The sequence below is a fragment of the Equus caballus genome, chromosome 9, assembly GCF_041296265.1.
Source record: "Equus caballus isolate H_3958 breed thoroughbred chromosome 9, TB-T2T, whole genome shotgun sequence".
Classification (NCBI taxonomy): Eukaryota; Metazoa; Chordata; class Mammalia; order Perissodactyla; family Equidae; genus Equus; species Equus caballus.
This window is the reverse complement of record NC_091692.1, coordinates 7,524,614-7,539,086: the sequence shown is the minus strand read 5'-3', so window position 1 is coordinate 7,539,086 and position 14,473 is coordinate 7,524,614. Positions and strand designations below refer to the sequence as shown.

Genomic DNA, 14,473 nt, shown 5'->3' with positions numbered 1-14,473 from the left:
AAGAAACACACGTAAAATGGAGAAATTTCCTTTGGAAACAAAGGTAAAGCTAATTAGCACTTCCTCTTAAATATATTTAAAATACTTGACTAATGAGGTTCCTGAATTATTATAGTATGCTATTAGTAATACAAAAATTGATGTTTAACACTGGCACCAAGTGAAATGACAAGGCTCTTATGAAGTTTCTCTCAAAAAATCAAAAGCATGGAGGCCGGCCCTCTGGTGCAGTGGTTAAGTTCGCACCTTCTGCTTCGGTGGCCCAGGATTCACAGGTTCGGTTCCCGGGTGCAGACATGGTACCGCTTCGCAAGCCATGCTGTGATAGGCGTCCCACATATAAAGTAGAGCAAGACGGGCACAGATGTTAGCTCAGGGCCAGCCCTCCTCAGCAAAAAGAAGAGGATTGGCAGAAGACGTTAGCTCAGGGCTAATCTTCCTCAAAAAAAAAAATCAAAAGCATGAGTCAATGTGTGGAAAATAAGCAAATAGGAGCAGGTGGATATGGTTCCTTCCCCCAGAGGAAGGCTGGCTGCCTCCAGAAGGCCTGCCTGGACAGTCCTCACTACCACGTCCCACGTCTGGCCCTCAAACTTGCAGTGGCAGACACCTAATTCTCAGGGCATCAAACCCAGATCTTTCTTTTCTCCTCTTCCTCCTCCTCCTTACGCACCTACCCAAGGCAGAAGGTAAACAGCTAAAGCCCAAATGCTAATTTATTAATTGACAATGTAAAATAAAAATTTGCTGCGACTAACATTCAAGCCAGCAAAATATCCACAAGTCCGTCAGAGTGTGAAATCATCGCCACAAGTTTGCTGGGTTAGCCTGGGCTCAGAACAAAGGGTAGTTAACAGGACTAACCAACTATTTCAGGAGCTCGATACAAGAGGCCTCCCGCTCGGGTCTCCATGGGAGAAGAAGCCTTGGGGTTGGGAATGAAACATTCAAAAATCTACTCTCCAAGTTCCCACTCCTTGGACAGGTCATGGGGGCATGTGGCAGGGATTTGCCTCTGTGACTCACCGATCTAAAAGATGTGGTTTCTCTTTATGATGTTTTTGATTACATATGTTTTTATATATTTCTATTATATGTTTTCATATTTTTTTATTATATATGAACACATTAAATCAGATTACAACCAGGACTTCTTGGCCTAGAAGTGATTTTTTTAAGTGACTTTACCCAACTTTTAATCTGTGAGAATTATAAAATTTAGCTTTCAAAAGATAAACTTATGTCTCTCATTTCCAAGTTTTAATCAAAACTCTTACTTTAATCTCCACATATTAGTATGTAATATATTATTAAAAACAAGATGAAATGGTAGATAGAGTGTAATCTCAATTATATTTTTTAAACGAAGAAAATGACTATAAGGAGCTAGAAAAGAGCATCAACACTCAATCTGTTCCCGGTAAATGAACACGACAGCACCTATGCGCCATCTTAAGTAAACGTGCTTCATCTTTTCAAAGGCAGAGAATAGTGATGAAACGTCAGTCCTCAACAGCACTTACGCATTTTTATATTTTTATCTCGCATCTAACATTGTTCTACAATCAAGCATTAAGAGGGCTCTTCCGTTCTTAAGTCATTCCCAGTCCCCACTTCCTTCCCCCAACTCCATCCACGCGAAGATTTCAAGGTCTTTGGGAACAGGAACCATGTCGAGTTTATGGTTACATCCTTTGGACCTATCCACAGCAGGCACTCTGATGTTAGCAGGATGAACTATGTGACTGAACACACGTCACACAACTCAAATAACTTCAGATGAAATTGTCTTAACAGTTGCCCAGAGCACTTTGGCCATTTCTAATTGGACACCAAAGATACAGAATTACCTCCTATTGCTGACTTTTTGATTTTTTTCTTAAAAATACAATTTTAACTTTAGATAACTCATAATTTAGAGTTGATTTATCCCTATGATCTACTCTGACTTCCAGGGCTGTGTCACTAGGACAGAGGGACCTCAGCTCTAGCACCCATCTGCTTACTTAAGACGACAGAGAGCTAGACCGTGGCAGGTGACTGCTTGAGAAGACGATTCACATTAACAGGAAGGGAGATGGAGACGGCTGCACTATCCTTCCCACTTACACTCTACAGACGCCCTCCAGCTTCGAATTGGATAAAGTCTGTATGGGAGACAGAGGAGAGGTTTGCTCAACATCACAAAGATTCTTCTGTAAGGCATGGTTTGGGCTGACATCTTCTCAATGGGCTTTTCTGGCCTAATATACTTTATTTTTCCTTTTGCAACCATGAAATTTCCTTGCGTGCATGGTTGAAGAATATAATTAGCAGAAGAAATAATAAAATAGTGAAAACAAGCAGCTAGTAATACAAGTACTGAAAAGTGCAGAATAACGGTATATTTTATCTTATGTATATTTTACCACAATAAAAAAAAATAGAGTAACTCATGTAAGACAGAAGACTAACATCGTGAGGCTGTACATATGGAGTCCATTACAACTACATAATGGGACCCAGGCAAAGGAGAATTCCAACATCCTTACAAAAGCACCAAAGAAATTAAAGCATCAAAAACAAACAAAAAAAAGTCAAACATTAAAAGGGAGGAATTCTGCATGCCATGTAGAGCTGCTTCTTTTTACCAAAAAAAAAAAGTAAAAAAGAAATGCCAAAATCATTTCCATGTTCCTCGAACCACAGTATCAAATGTTTCTTTTAATTCATCCATTACCCATGGGATACAAGAAACCCTCCCTTAAAAACAGGAATGCACTAGAGAAAAAGATACTCCAAACGCAAGAAAATTACGCAGTGGACAAACACAACCATCCAACGTGGTGTAATCATCTAATGGAGCACATTTGTCTTAAACAACCACTGAGGTGCGTGATGGGTCAAACTCCTTACCTAAAGGAATGTGAAAAGGCTTGCAATCTGCAAGAAGCCAGAGTGAGCATTAAAAAAGAAAGGAAGTTCTGGTAAATCTAAAACAATTAAATAGCCTGCTTTTTAAAAGTTGCATACGGTTTTAACTGGACACTAAAGTGCTACACAATTGGATCAGCATAAGAAGAAATGAGAGCACCTAAGAGATGTGCATATAGTTGTCCAAAGGGCTCTAGAAAGCTATGTTTATTACATTAGGCTTAGAATGATGAGAATCCAAATATAACGAATAAGTCATTTGGTGATTTGGGTACAAAGCATAATACATTGATTGGCAAACTTATTCAACCAACAAAATTCTGGTTATAAAATCTATGTTCTCCACAAATGAAAAACACAAAGTCATGCCATCTGAAGGTTCTGTTTTCAAACACGAATCTTGCATGCCAACAGAGCACGGCAAATTTAAACCACGTTTGTCATTTTCAGCACTATTCTAATCCACGTCGGGGGGATGCGGGGGACACGAAAGCACCGTGAAGTGGTTTTATCAAAATGGCTAGAAAAATTCTGCAGACTAACCTAAAATATAAATGCAAAATAAAAAGCAACAGCTCAAAATCAAGATTGAGGCCTCAGCATGAACGTAGACATGGCTTACAAATTAGTATAAGTCGGTGCACAAATGAGCATGTTGTGATCACACCATGGTATAAAAATGTACCAGGCAGAAGGAAAGGCAGGTCACAGTCCAAGCGTGCACTTCCGTGCCCCTGGACTGACCCCCCGAAAAACACCAGGCTCGGCCCACAACCACAGACTTCCACCACGAGAGACATACTTACCCTGGACGACCGGAGAAGGACTGAAAGGACAAAAGTTCACAACCAGAATTTTTGTACAACCTTCCGTATATTCATAAGATGATTATTTGGAATGCTATGCCTCAAAGTTAGAAGGCTATGCCTGAAAGCATTTGGGCAACATTTCAGGTCCTGGTTTGATGGAGTGCTCTTCTTCACTCAAACAGAGGGAATCCAGCATCTCCCAGGGCCAAAGTCAGGAAACAAATGCAAACACAACATATCTTAATTTGCCTCAGCTACTTAACGAGCAAGGAAAAATGAGGACATACTTTACGTCTTCCAGCTTTTTGGTGATGACTGATCCAACAGATGAGAAAGCAGCTGAAGCCTTCTGTCCAGCTTGAGATAAGGTTTCAGATGTCTTTTTGTATCTATATTAAATTATAAAAGAACAGAGCAAAGAAAAGTAAGCAATCTTTGCTAATATCAATTATTTAAAGGAGCAATCACCACTTCTCGGAAAACTCTCAAAAACAAAAAATTTTTAGAACATCTAAAATCCTTCACAACGACCTGGTCAGCAGCATCACTCATTTCATCCTTACCCATCTTTTCAGGCACAATCTTCTGCAGCGCCCTGGGACCGCCAGAAAGACAGAGGCCTGTTAAGGCAGGGCCTGCGAACTCAGGGTACAGCCTAAAAACAGTCGTGGAGCAAAGACGAAATGAGCCAGAGGCTGAAAGAAATCAGACCTCTCATTCTTTCCTTTTCCACACAAGCCAAACCAAACAGAAATGAAATTAAATTCCTCACATGCCTTTGACTATCTCCTAAAAAGGGATGAGAAGCAAGGTAGGGCCCCCGTGGACTTTATTATCCAAATAAACGGTAAGGGCGTAAAGTTTTTAAATTTTGCATGTCTGTAGAGCTCCCAAATAACAACCTGCAGGCTTTCAACAGAGCACGGGGAAGGTACAATTTGTAAAATGACTGAGGGTGATATTTGCTGTGATACAAAGGTGTAATTTACCACCTCCCTCTTCGCATCGACCCAGAGGTGAGCAACGGGAAAAATAAAAGAATGTGGTACCCACACCAAAGAGGCTGAGATCCCCACATTAGAGAAAGGCAGGCTCAGGCATTCTCATTTGCCCCGTCAAGACCAAAGACTAAAAACACACAGTTTATGATGAGACAGTCAGAGAAGAGTTTCCTGCACGGTTTCCCACTCTCTACTGATATGGGAGAAAGTGGACCACAGGGTGGGCACCCAGTGCTGTCACGTCACGATGCAGTCTACTGACATGGGAGAGAGTGGACCACAGAGTGGGCACCCAGTGTTGTCACATCACGATGCAGTCTACTGACATGGGAGAGAGTGGACCACAGGGTGGGCACCCAGTGTTGTCACATCACGATGCAGTCTACTGACATGGGAGAGAGTGGACCGCAGGGTGGGCACCCAGTGCTGTCACGTCACGATGCAGTCTACTGACATGGGAGAGAGAGGACCACAGGGTGGGCACCCAGTGCTGTCACGTCACGAGGCAGTCTACTGACATGGGAGAGAGAGGACCACAGGGTGGGCACCCAGTGCTGTCACATCACGATGCAGTCTACTGACATGGGAGAGAGTGGACCACAGGGTGGGCACCCAGTGCTGTCACGTCACAATGCAGTCTACTGACATGGGAGAGAGAGGACCACAGGGTGGGCACCCAGTGCTGTCACGTCACGATGCAGTCTACTGACATGGGAGAGAGAGGACCACAGGGTGGGCACCCAGTGTTGTCACGTCACGATGCAGTCTACTGACATGGGAGAGAGTGGACTACAGGGTGGGCACCCAGTGCTGTCACGTCACGATGCAGTCTACTGACATGGGAGAGAGTGGACCACAGGTGGGCACCCAGTGCTGTCACGTCACGATGCAGTCTACTGACATGGGAGAGAGCGGACCACAGGCATGGGAAGCCTAGTGCTGTCACATCACGATGCAGTTGGCCTCGTGCTGCTGGTCACCAGCTCAGCAGATGGGACTAAATACAGATGACACACAACACAGTTCAGAACCTGTTGCCAGAAGGCTGCTCCTCCATGTGCCAGCAAAGGGAACTAACATCATGATAATGCCACATCAAAATGTGTGTGATCAAAAAAACAAAGAGATTAAGGGGTGGGCCTCTGCCAGCAGCACCTATCAGAGACGGTGACCTCAGGGTCTTAGGCTATGTCTAGAGCAGGGTAAAAAAAAAAGACTGGCTCTGCACTTGGCCAGACCTGAGTTCAAATCCTGCCTCCTCATTTTGAGAGGTTTGTGACCTCAAAACTTCCCTGATCCTGTTTTCGTATCTAGGGTTATCTTGCCACTCACTCTACTGGCTTATTCTGAGGACTGAATGACAAGTGTACGTATCTGGCAGTCAATATATAACATTTTTGGAACTTAGATTTTATTTCCTCAGCGCACTTATGAGGCCAGTTTTCTTTGTATTCCCTAGAACAGTCTGGAAGACCAAAGATAGAGAAGAATCAAGTACACTTGAGAACTGGGGGGAAGGGGCCCTGCGTAGTACAAAGAAAAGTCGCAGAAAATCCTCCTCCCCTCTCTATCCTCCTCCCCAGACCAAAGGAGCAGAAGCGTCCTTTACATTCGCTGTGAAAACGGATGATCAAGGGAACATACGCCGAGGTCGCTGTCACATCTTGCCAGCCTTTGGCGAGGTTCTGTTTCAGTTCCTGTAGTGAGTTGATCCCAAGTTTCCGCTTGATCTCTGCTAGATGCTTCTCCTTTGCCGCTAACACTTGAGACAGAGTCTGGATTTCTTCTTCTACCTACAAGGGAGGGGGTTGGGGTAAGAATACAACAAGAGTCACTTGGTATGTACGATTATCGGTGCAAAACTATACTCAAAATTGTAGAGTCATTTTAAAATTTTTGGATTCATTCATCTGTCTCTTTAAAAACAACACATGATCTGTCGCTGAGTAAACTGGTTACAGGCCAACCACGCCTATAGAGCTTCTCTCTTCTCTTCTTTATCTTCCCACCTTGAGTGGTCCTCAGCCTTGTCCTCTCTCCCTATACCTCCTTTCTCAGCTATCTCACAGGGGCTCAGCCCAAACTTGTACACAGAGAATATTCAAACCACTAACGTCCACTCTCCTGGTCTCTGGGGCCACATTTGCAGCTGGACGTTCTACCTGGATGCCAAGAGAAACTCCTACTTGTGTACGAAGTCAAATTAATCTCCATCCCCCACCAAAACATGCAACACCAAGCCAAATCAAGATCCAACCTTCTTGTGTATCTCATATGAGTCTATAGTGGAAATATCAGGCTCAGCGCCTGCCGAAGCCACAGGCCTGCACTCATCAAACTGCCTCTCCCATGAGCCCTCCTGAGGTCCCGTGTGGACTCCTCATGCGGACTGACCGGCCTCAGCCGGGTGGGGAGAGATGGGCCCCTGACTCAAGAACAGCCAACCCATCGAGTGGGCAACAACCAGCGATGTGCCTGGTGTGAAGAGAGATGCTCAACTAAACAGAGGGTCTGGTCTCTCTCTCATTAAAGAATCTAGTGTGAGGAACTGAGATAACATTGGGAGCAGAAGCTGAAAAGGTTTGGAGACAGAGGCCCTGAGTTCAGGTAGGGCACAGAGATATGATGAGATGCTGTGGAAAGCTTAAATACACTTGAGGAGGCCCAAACGGTAAGCAGAAGCTGCAAAGAAAAGATACACAGGAGAGGAAAATGTTAAGCCAGGAAAACAGAGGGAAAAGGGCAGACTCACAGAGACAAACAGACACCGTGTGGAAGAGACTTTTGGTCCCAGAAGTTGAAAAACTGGATCCCTAAAGTATATTTATTAATATGCAAACTCAGAAGGATGCTTCTCTTGGCTGGTGACAAAGCCATATTCTCAGCCTGACCTGCACAGCACTTCCACGATTTCAAAGACAACACGGCCTTTAAAAACAACATATAGTGTTGTTAAGCAAACTGTTTCTACTGCTAATTAAATCTTTAGAGAACATGAAGGGAAGAAAAATAGTACTCAACAAAAGGAGAGAAGGATCAATCAAATGTAATGTGGCTGCCAAAAAAAAGAGAATAACGTAACTCTTGGATGACATTAATTGGAAAGTAGTTTCAGAACAAACAGATAATACTCTGTGCTTGTCAGACAGGCCTTCACACATTGTTACCAGTTTCAGAAGTCACATTTTAAGAATTACATTGACAAAGTAGAATATCTGAAGAAAAGGGAAACAATAAATGAATGAATGAAGCTAAAAATAAAGTAAATTAAATGGCTTGCTCTTAGTCATCAAACTAATAATGTATGAACCAGAATTTCAACCCAGGACTCTGACCGCCCTTAGTTTACCGGCTGATTCTCATGGCACACTGTCAGCTTTCCAGCACCTCTCTCTTTGCCCCAAATTCCAAATCTTCAGATACCATTTAAGTCTATTCTTTGAAGTCAGTTTTCTACCCCGACATTTCTCTGAAGTATTTATGTCCCCTTGTGAAAGTTGGAAAGAAAGACCACTATAAGTCTTTCCGAACAATACATGACCCAGTGTGTTCCTGGCCTCTGTTTGTGTGATTGTGCTGTTAACATACCCAGCTCAGCACACCATAGCTACATACATATATTAGAATGACCTTTAAAGCATAAATGGGAGCATGATTAAGAATCTCTGACGTAAATCAAAAATAACGAGTGAGAAAGTTACTACAAAGCTACAGTAATCAAGATTGTGTGGTACTTGGCAAGAGGATAAACACATAAATCAACAGAGTAGAAGTGAGAGTCCAGAAATAAACCCATACATTTATGGTCAGTTGGTTTTCAACAAAAGTGCCAGGACAATTCAATGGGAAAGAATAGGGTTTTTTTCCACAAATGGTTCTGGGACAACTGGATTTCCATATACAAAAGAATGACGCTGGACCCCTAAGTCAGACTATATGTAAAAATTAACTCAAAATGAATCCAAAATCTCAATGAAAGAGCTAAACTATAAAACTCTTAGAAGAAAACATGGGGATAAATTTTCATAATCTTGGATTAGGCAACATTTTTTAGATTTGATACCTAAAGTACCAGGAACCAAGGAAAAAATAAATTGACATTATCAAAATTTTAAACTGCCATGCTTCAAAGGACGCCATCGTGAAAGTAAAAAGACAACTGACAGAATGGGGAAAAGTCTTACAAATTATATATCTGATAAACGTCTAGTATCTCAAATATACAAAGAACACTTATAACTCCATAATAAAAAGACAAGCCAATTAAAAATATAGACAAAGGAATTAAATAGAAATTTCACCAAAGAAGATATACAGCTGACCAATAATCATATGAAAAGATGCTCAATACTACGCGTTAGTAATTAGAAAAATGCAAAGAGATACCACTTCACCCCCACTCAAAGGGCTACAATCAAAAAGACAATAACAAGCGTTGGCAAGCATGTAGAGAAACCGGAGCCCTCATCCATTCCTGGTGGAAATGTAAAATGGTGCAGTTCGGCAGCAAAACAGCTTGGCAGTTCTTCAGAAAGCTAAACATAGAGTTACCGTGTGACCCAGAAACTCCACTTCTAGGTCTGTAACAAAAGAACTGAAAGCATATGGGCACACAAAAACCTGTACATGAATGTTCACAGCGACATTATTCCTACCAGCCCAAAAGTGGAAACAACCTAAATGTCCATCCCCTGATGAATGGAGAACAAAATGTGGTATGTAGAGCTATACAATGGAATATTACTCAGCCACAAAAAGGAACGAAGAACTGATACATACAACAACATGGATGAACCTTGAAAACATTACGCTAAACGGAAGAAGCCAGTCACAAAAGACCACATGTTGTTTGATTCCATTTATACGAAATGCCCAGAATAGGCAAATCTATCAAGACAGAAATAGATCAGTGGTTGCCAGGGGTTGGGGAGAAGGAGGATGGGAAGTGACTCAAATGGGCACAGGGCTTATTTTTGGAGTGATGAAAATGTTGTGAAATTAGACAGTGGTGGTAGTTATACAACTTTGTGAATATACGTAAGCCACTGAATTGTACACTCTAAAAGGATGGCTCTGAAGGTATATAAATTATATCTCAAAAAGGAGTAAAAAAAAAAATAATGAGGGGGGATTTTTTATCTCCATTTAATTTAAATTTCTACAACTATTTCAAGCAGTGACTATGATGTAAAACCTTTACAACCTAAAAACTATCATTTGCTTTCAATGTCAGCGTTTTTTATTATAATCTAATTATTATTATACACTATTATTATATCATGACCATGAGGTAAATGAATATTATATCTGGCGTATCTCATGTAGTTTTTAGAAAAACTGGATAAACGTCTGATAAAATGTGAATACTATGCAAATAAAAGGGTAAGCGCACAAGCATCAGAGTTCACGAGGACCTGGATACAAGACTCGACATGGCAATGCAGTACCTCGTGACTTAATCTTCATAAGCTTGGATTAGGCAATGGTTTCTTACAAGTCACCAAGGAAAAAATAAATTCAACTTTATCAAAATTAAAAACTTCTGTATTCCAAAGGGCACTATCAAGAAAGTGGAAAGGAAAACCCACAGGATGGGAGAAAAGATTTACAGATCACATATCTGATAACTTCACTTGTTAAAGAAAATTACATCATCTCTTCAGAGATTTAGAGCCATGTTTCCTCCTCCATCTGGAATCATGATAATCAGAGCACTGGCCTCGTAATGCTGTTGCGATGATGCATGAGATGATGCAGGCAAAGAGCTCAGCTTAGCGCCTGCTGTCTAGTAAGTAATCTGGAGATATTAGGCGCTATTACTCTTTTAGTAGTACTGATAATGAAATAATACTGAGAGCTGGCAAGGTTTTGGAAAAACTGTTCTGTCTATGTGGTGAGAACCTTCTGGATAGCACTCTGGCCTCGCTGGGAATGCCTGTGTGTCCTTAAAAACCATTAGACCCCAGGATTCTACTCCTAGGAATTTATCCTAAAGAACTAATTAAAGAAGTGCGTCATGGATTATGAGCCAGTATTTCCATCAACAGATTGTTCACAACAGCAAAAAAAAAGAAAACAATCTAAATGTTTATAAACGATGATATATCCCTTAATTAAAAATGAGTTTGCAGTAGTGAAAAATGGGCTATGTGGCAATTTAAAATGTGGTTGTAGAAGATTACTTACTGGTGTGGAAAAAAAACCCAGTTTTTGGAACTCAGTTAAGTGGGGAAAAGTTATAGATGTGTATTTTAATGCCTTCTTAAAATACAGAAATATGTTATAGCATACATACACAGAAAAAAGTCTGGAAACATAATCTAAAACTTTCATACTGTGAGTGATTTTCATTTTCTTCAGTATTTTTTGTATCTGCAATAAACATATAACTTGTGGGAAAATATTTCCTCTTTTTAAACCACTAGCATTAGGCATGCATTAAATACTCAATATTTTTCACTCCTCATTGGGCTTATCACCAATCCGCCTTATCCATCCTGTCCCCACCTTGTATATAAAACCTTATGTAAAGAAGCAGATAGAACACACAGATAGAAGGTCAATAAGGAAACAGACGACCGGAACAACACTATAAACCAACTGAATCTAACAGACACACATAGAACATTTCACCCCAAAACACAAGACTAAACACTCTTCTCAAATGTACGTGGAACATTCTCCAGGACAGAATATATGTTAGGCAAAACAAAACAAGTCTCAATAAATTTAAAATCATAAAAAGTATCTTCTCCAACCACAATGGAATAAAACTAGAAATTAAAAACAAAAGAAAATCAGAAAATTCATAAATTTACAAAAATTAAACAGCATACTCTTAAACCACCAATGGGTCGAAGAAGAAATCACAAAGCAAATTAGAAAATACTTTGAGACAAATAAAAACAAAAACACAACATATTAAACCTTACGAGAGGTAGTGAAAAGTAGTGCTTAGAGGGAGATTTTTAGCTATAAACTTCTCCATTAAAAAAGAAGAAAGATCTCAAATCAACACTTTAAGGAACTAGAAAAATAAGAGCAAACTAAACCCAAAGCTAACAAAAGGAAGAGAACAATAAAGATGAGAGGGACGATAAACAAAATAGAGAACAGAAAAACAACAGAGAAAAATTAATGAATCCAAAAGCTAGTTCTTCAAAAAAGATCAAAGTCAACAAACCTTTGGACTAACAGAGGAAAAAGATAAAAATCACTAAAATAAGAAATGAAAGTGATGACATTACACCAATCTTATAGAAATAAAAAGGATTATAAGAGAATATTATGAACAATACGGTGAACGTCAACAAACTAGATAACCTAGCTGAAATGGAAGAATTCCTAGAAACTCACAAATAATCAAAACTGACCCAAGAAAAAACAGAAAATCTGAACAGACCTGTGACATGCAAAAAGACTGAATGAATAATCAAAAATCTCCCAACAAAGAAAAGTTCAAGACCAGACGGCTTCACTGGTGAATTCCACCAAACATTTAGAGAAAAATGGACGCCAATCCTTCTCAAACTCTTCGACAAAATAGAAGAGAACGGAAAACTTCTAATTCATTCTAAGAGGCCAGTATTACCCTGATACAAAAGCCAGACAAACATATCACAAGAAAAAAAACCTGCAGGTCAAGCTTTCTCATGAATATAGGTGCAAAAAAACTCAACAAAACACTAGCAAACCAAATCCAGCAGCATATTAAAGGAATTATATACCACGACCAAGTGGGATTTACCCTAGAAATGCAAGAATGATTCAACACATAAAAAAAAATCAATGTAACAGACCAGATTAAAGAATGAAAGGAAAAAGTACATGATCATTTTAATAGGTGCAGAAAAACACTTGACAAAATCTAACACCTTTTCAAGATAAAAACCCCAAAGAAACTATGAACAGAAAGGAACTTCCTCAATATGAGTAAGCGTTTATAAAAAACCGAAAGGTAACATACTCAATGGTGAAAAGACTGAAAGCTTTCCCCCTAAGATTAGAAACAGGACAGAGACGCCGCTAGTCAACATCTTACTGGAGGTTTTGGCCAGAGCAATGAGGAAAAAAAACAAATAAAAGGCATCTGAAATGGAAAAGAAAAAAGAGTAAACCTTTAATTGCAGATGACATGATCTTATATACTGAAAATTCTAAATAAGCCACAAAAATATTAGAGCTAGTAAATTCAGCAAAGCTGCAGGCGACAAGATTAACACGCGAAATTCAGTTGTATTTCTACACATGGCAGTGAACAAGCCGAGAAAAAGTTAGGAAAATTCCATTTCTAATCCATTCCATCAAAAAGAATAAAATACTCTGGAAAAATGTAACTAAGGAAGCATAAGACTTACACATTGAAGACGACAAACATTGCTTAAAGAAACTGAAGACCTAAATAAACAGAAAGACACTCCTTGTTCATGAACCGGAAGACTAAATATTGTTAAGATGGCAATACTCCTCATGATCAATCTACAGACTCAATAAAAGCCTGACAAACATCCCAATGGTTGGGGCTGGTATGGTGGCGCAGTGGTTAAGTTTGCACATTCCACTTGCACGGCCCGGCGTTCACTGATTCGGATCCCGGGTGCAGACATGGCACTGCTTGTCAAGCCATGCTGTGGTAGGCATCCTACAGATAAAGTGGAGGAAGATGGGCACGGATGTGAGCTCAGGGCCAGTCTTCCTCAGCAAAAAGAGGGGGATTGGCAGCAGTTAGCTCAGGGCTAATCTTCCTCAAAAAAAAAAAAAAAAAATCCCAATGGCATTTTTTCGTGGGTAGAAAGGCAGATTCTAAAATCCACATGGAATTGCAAAGGACCCCAAATAATAATTTTGAAAAAGGTGAAGCACTCAAACTTACTACAAAGCTATAGTAATGAAAACAGTGTGGTACTCTCAGAAAGAGAGACAAAGATGAATGTAACAGAATTGAGAAGTCCAGAAATAAACTCTTAAATCTATGGTCAACTGATTTTTGACAAGGATGTCAAGAGCATGTGTTGAGGATAGTCTCTTCAACAAATGATGCTGAGAAAACTAAATATTCACGTGCAAAAGAATGAAGTTGGACCCCTCCCACAAACGATATATGAAAATTAACTCAAAATGGATCAAAGACTTAAATATAAGAGCTAAGTCTTAGAAGAAAACATAGGGGTAAATCTTCATGATTTGAGTTTTAGAAACGAATTCCTAGATATAATACCAAAAGCACAAGCAACTAAAGAAAAATAAATTAGCCTTCATCAAAATTTAAAACTTTTGTACATTAAAACACTATGAAGAAAGTGAAAAGAGAACATATGGAATGGGAGAAAATATTTGCAAATCATCTATCTGGTCAGAGTCTACTATTCAGAATATTTACATAAAGAGCACTTACATCTCAACAACAAAAAGACCAAAAAAGCAATTTTTAAAAATTGAGCAAAGGATTTGAAGATATTTCTCCAAAGAAGGTATATGAATGGCTAATAAGCACACGGAAAGATGCTCAACTGAGCATCTTTTCAATCTCATTTTCTGTCTCCTCTCCCTAAGACCTCAGGGAGGTCCCTAAGGACAAGTCATTACCACAGTGAGATACCACTTTACGCTCACTAGGATTGCTATACTCAAAAAGACAGGAAACAAATGTGGGCACGGATGCAGAGAAACTGCTGACGGGGCTGCAGAATGGGTGTCCCTGCTGGGGAAAACAGTTTGGCAGTTCCCAAAAATGTTAAACACGGAATTACC

At 40.0% G+C, this 14,473-nt stretch overlaps 1 protein-coding gene across 20 annotated transcripts in view; it reads right to left on the bottom strand.

Moving 5' to 3' along the window:
* Positions 1–14,473, bottom strand: part of TPD52 (tumor protein D52) — a 105,101-nt gene that overhangs the window by 12,003 nt on the left and 78,625 nt on the right. For 8 of the 20 annotated variants that reach the window (XM_023648419.2, XM_023648420.2, XM_023648410.1 and 5 more), the window contains 2 exons: positions 6,368–6,516; positions 4,010–4,111 (listed from right to left, as the gene is read on the bottom strand). In XM_023648419.2, coding sequence (XP_023504187.1) covers positions 4,010–4,111; positions 6,368–6,516 — 251 coding nt within the window. Of the gene's footprint in view, positions 1–2,006; positions 2,148–2,895; positions 2,923–4,009; positions 4,112–6,332; positions 6,517–14,473 lie in introns of all 20 variants that reach the window. The other 12 variants (XM_023648417.2, XM_023648409.1, XM_023648416.2 and 9 more) reach the window with 5 other exon arrangements.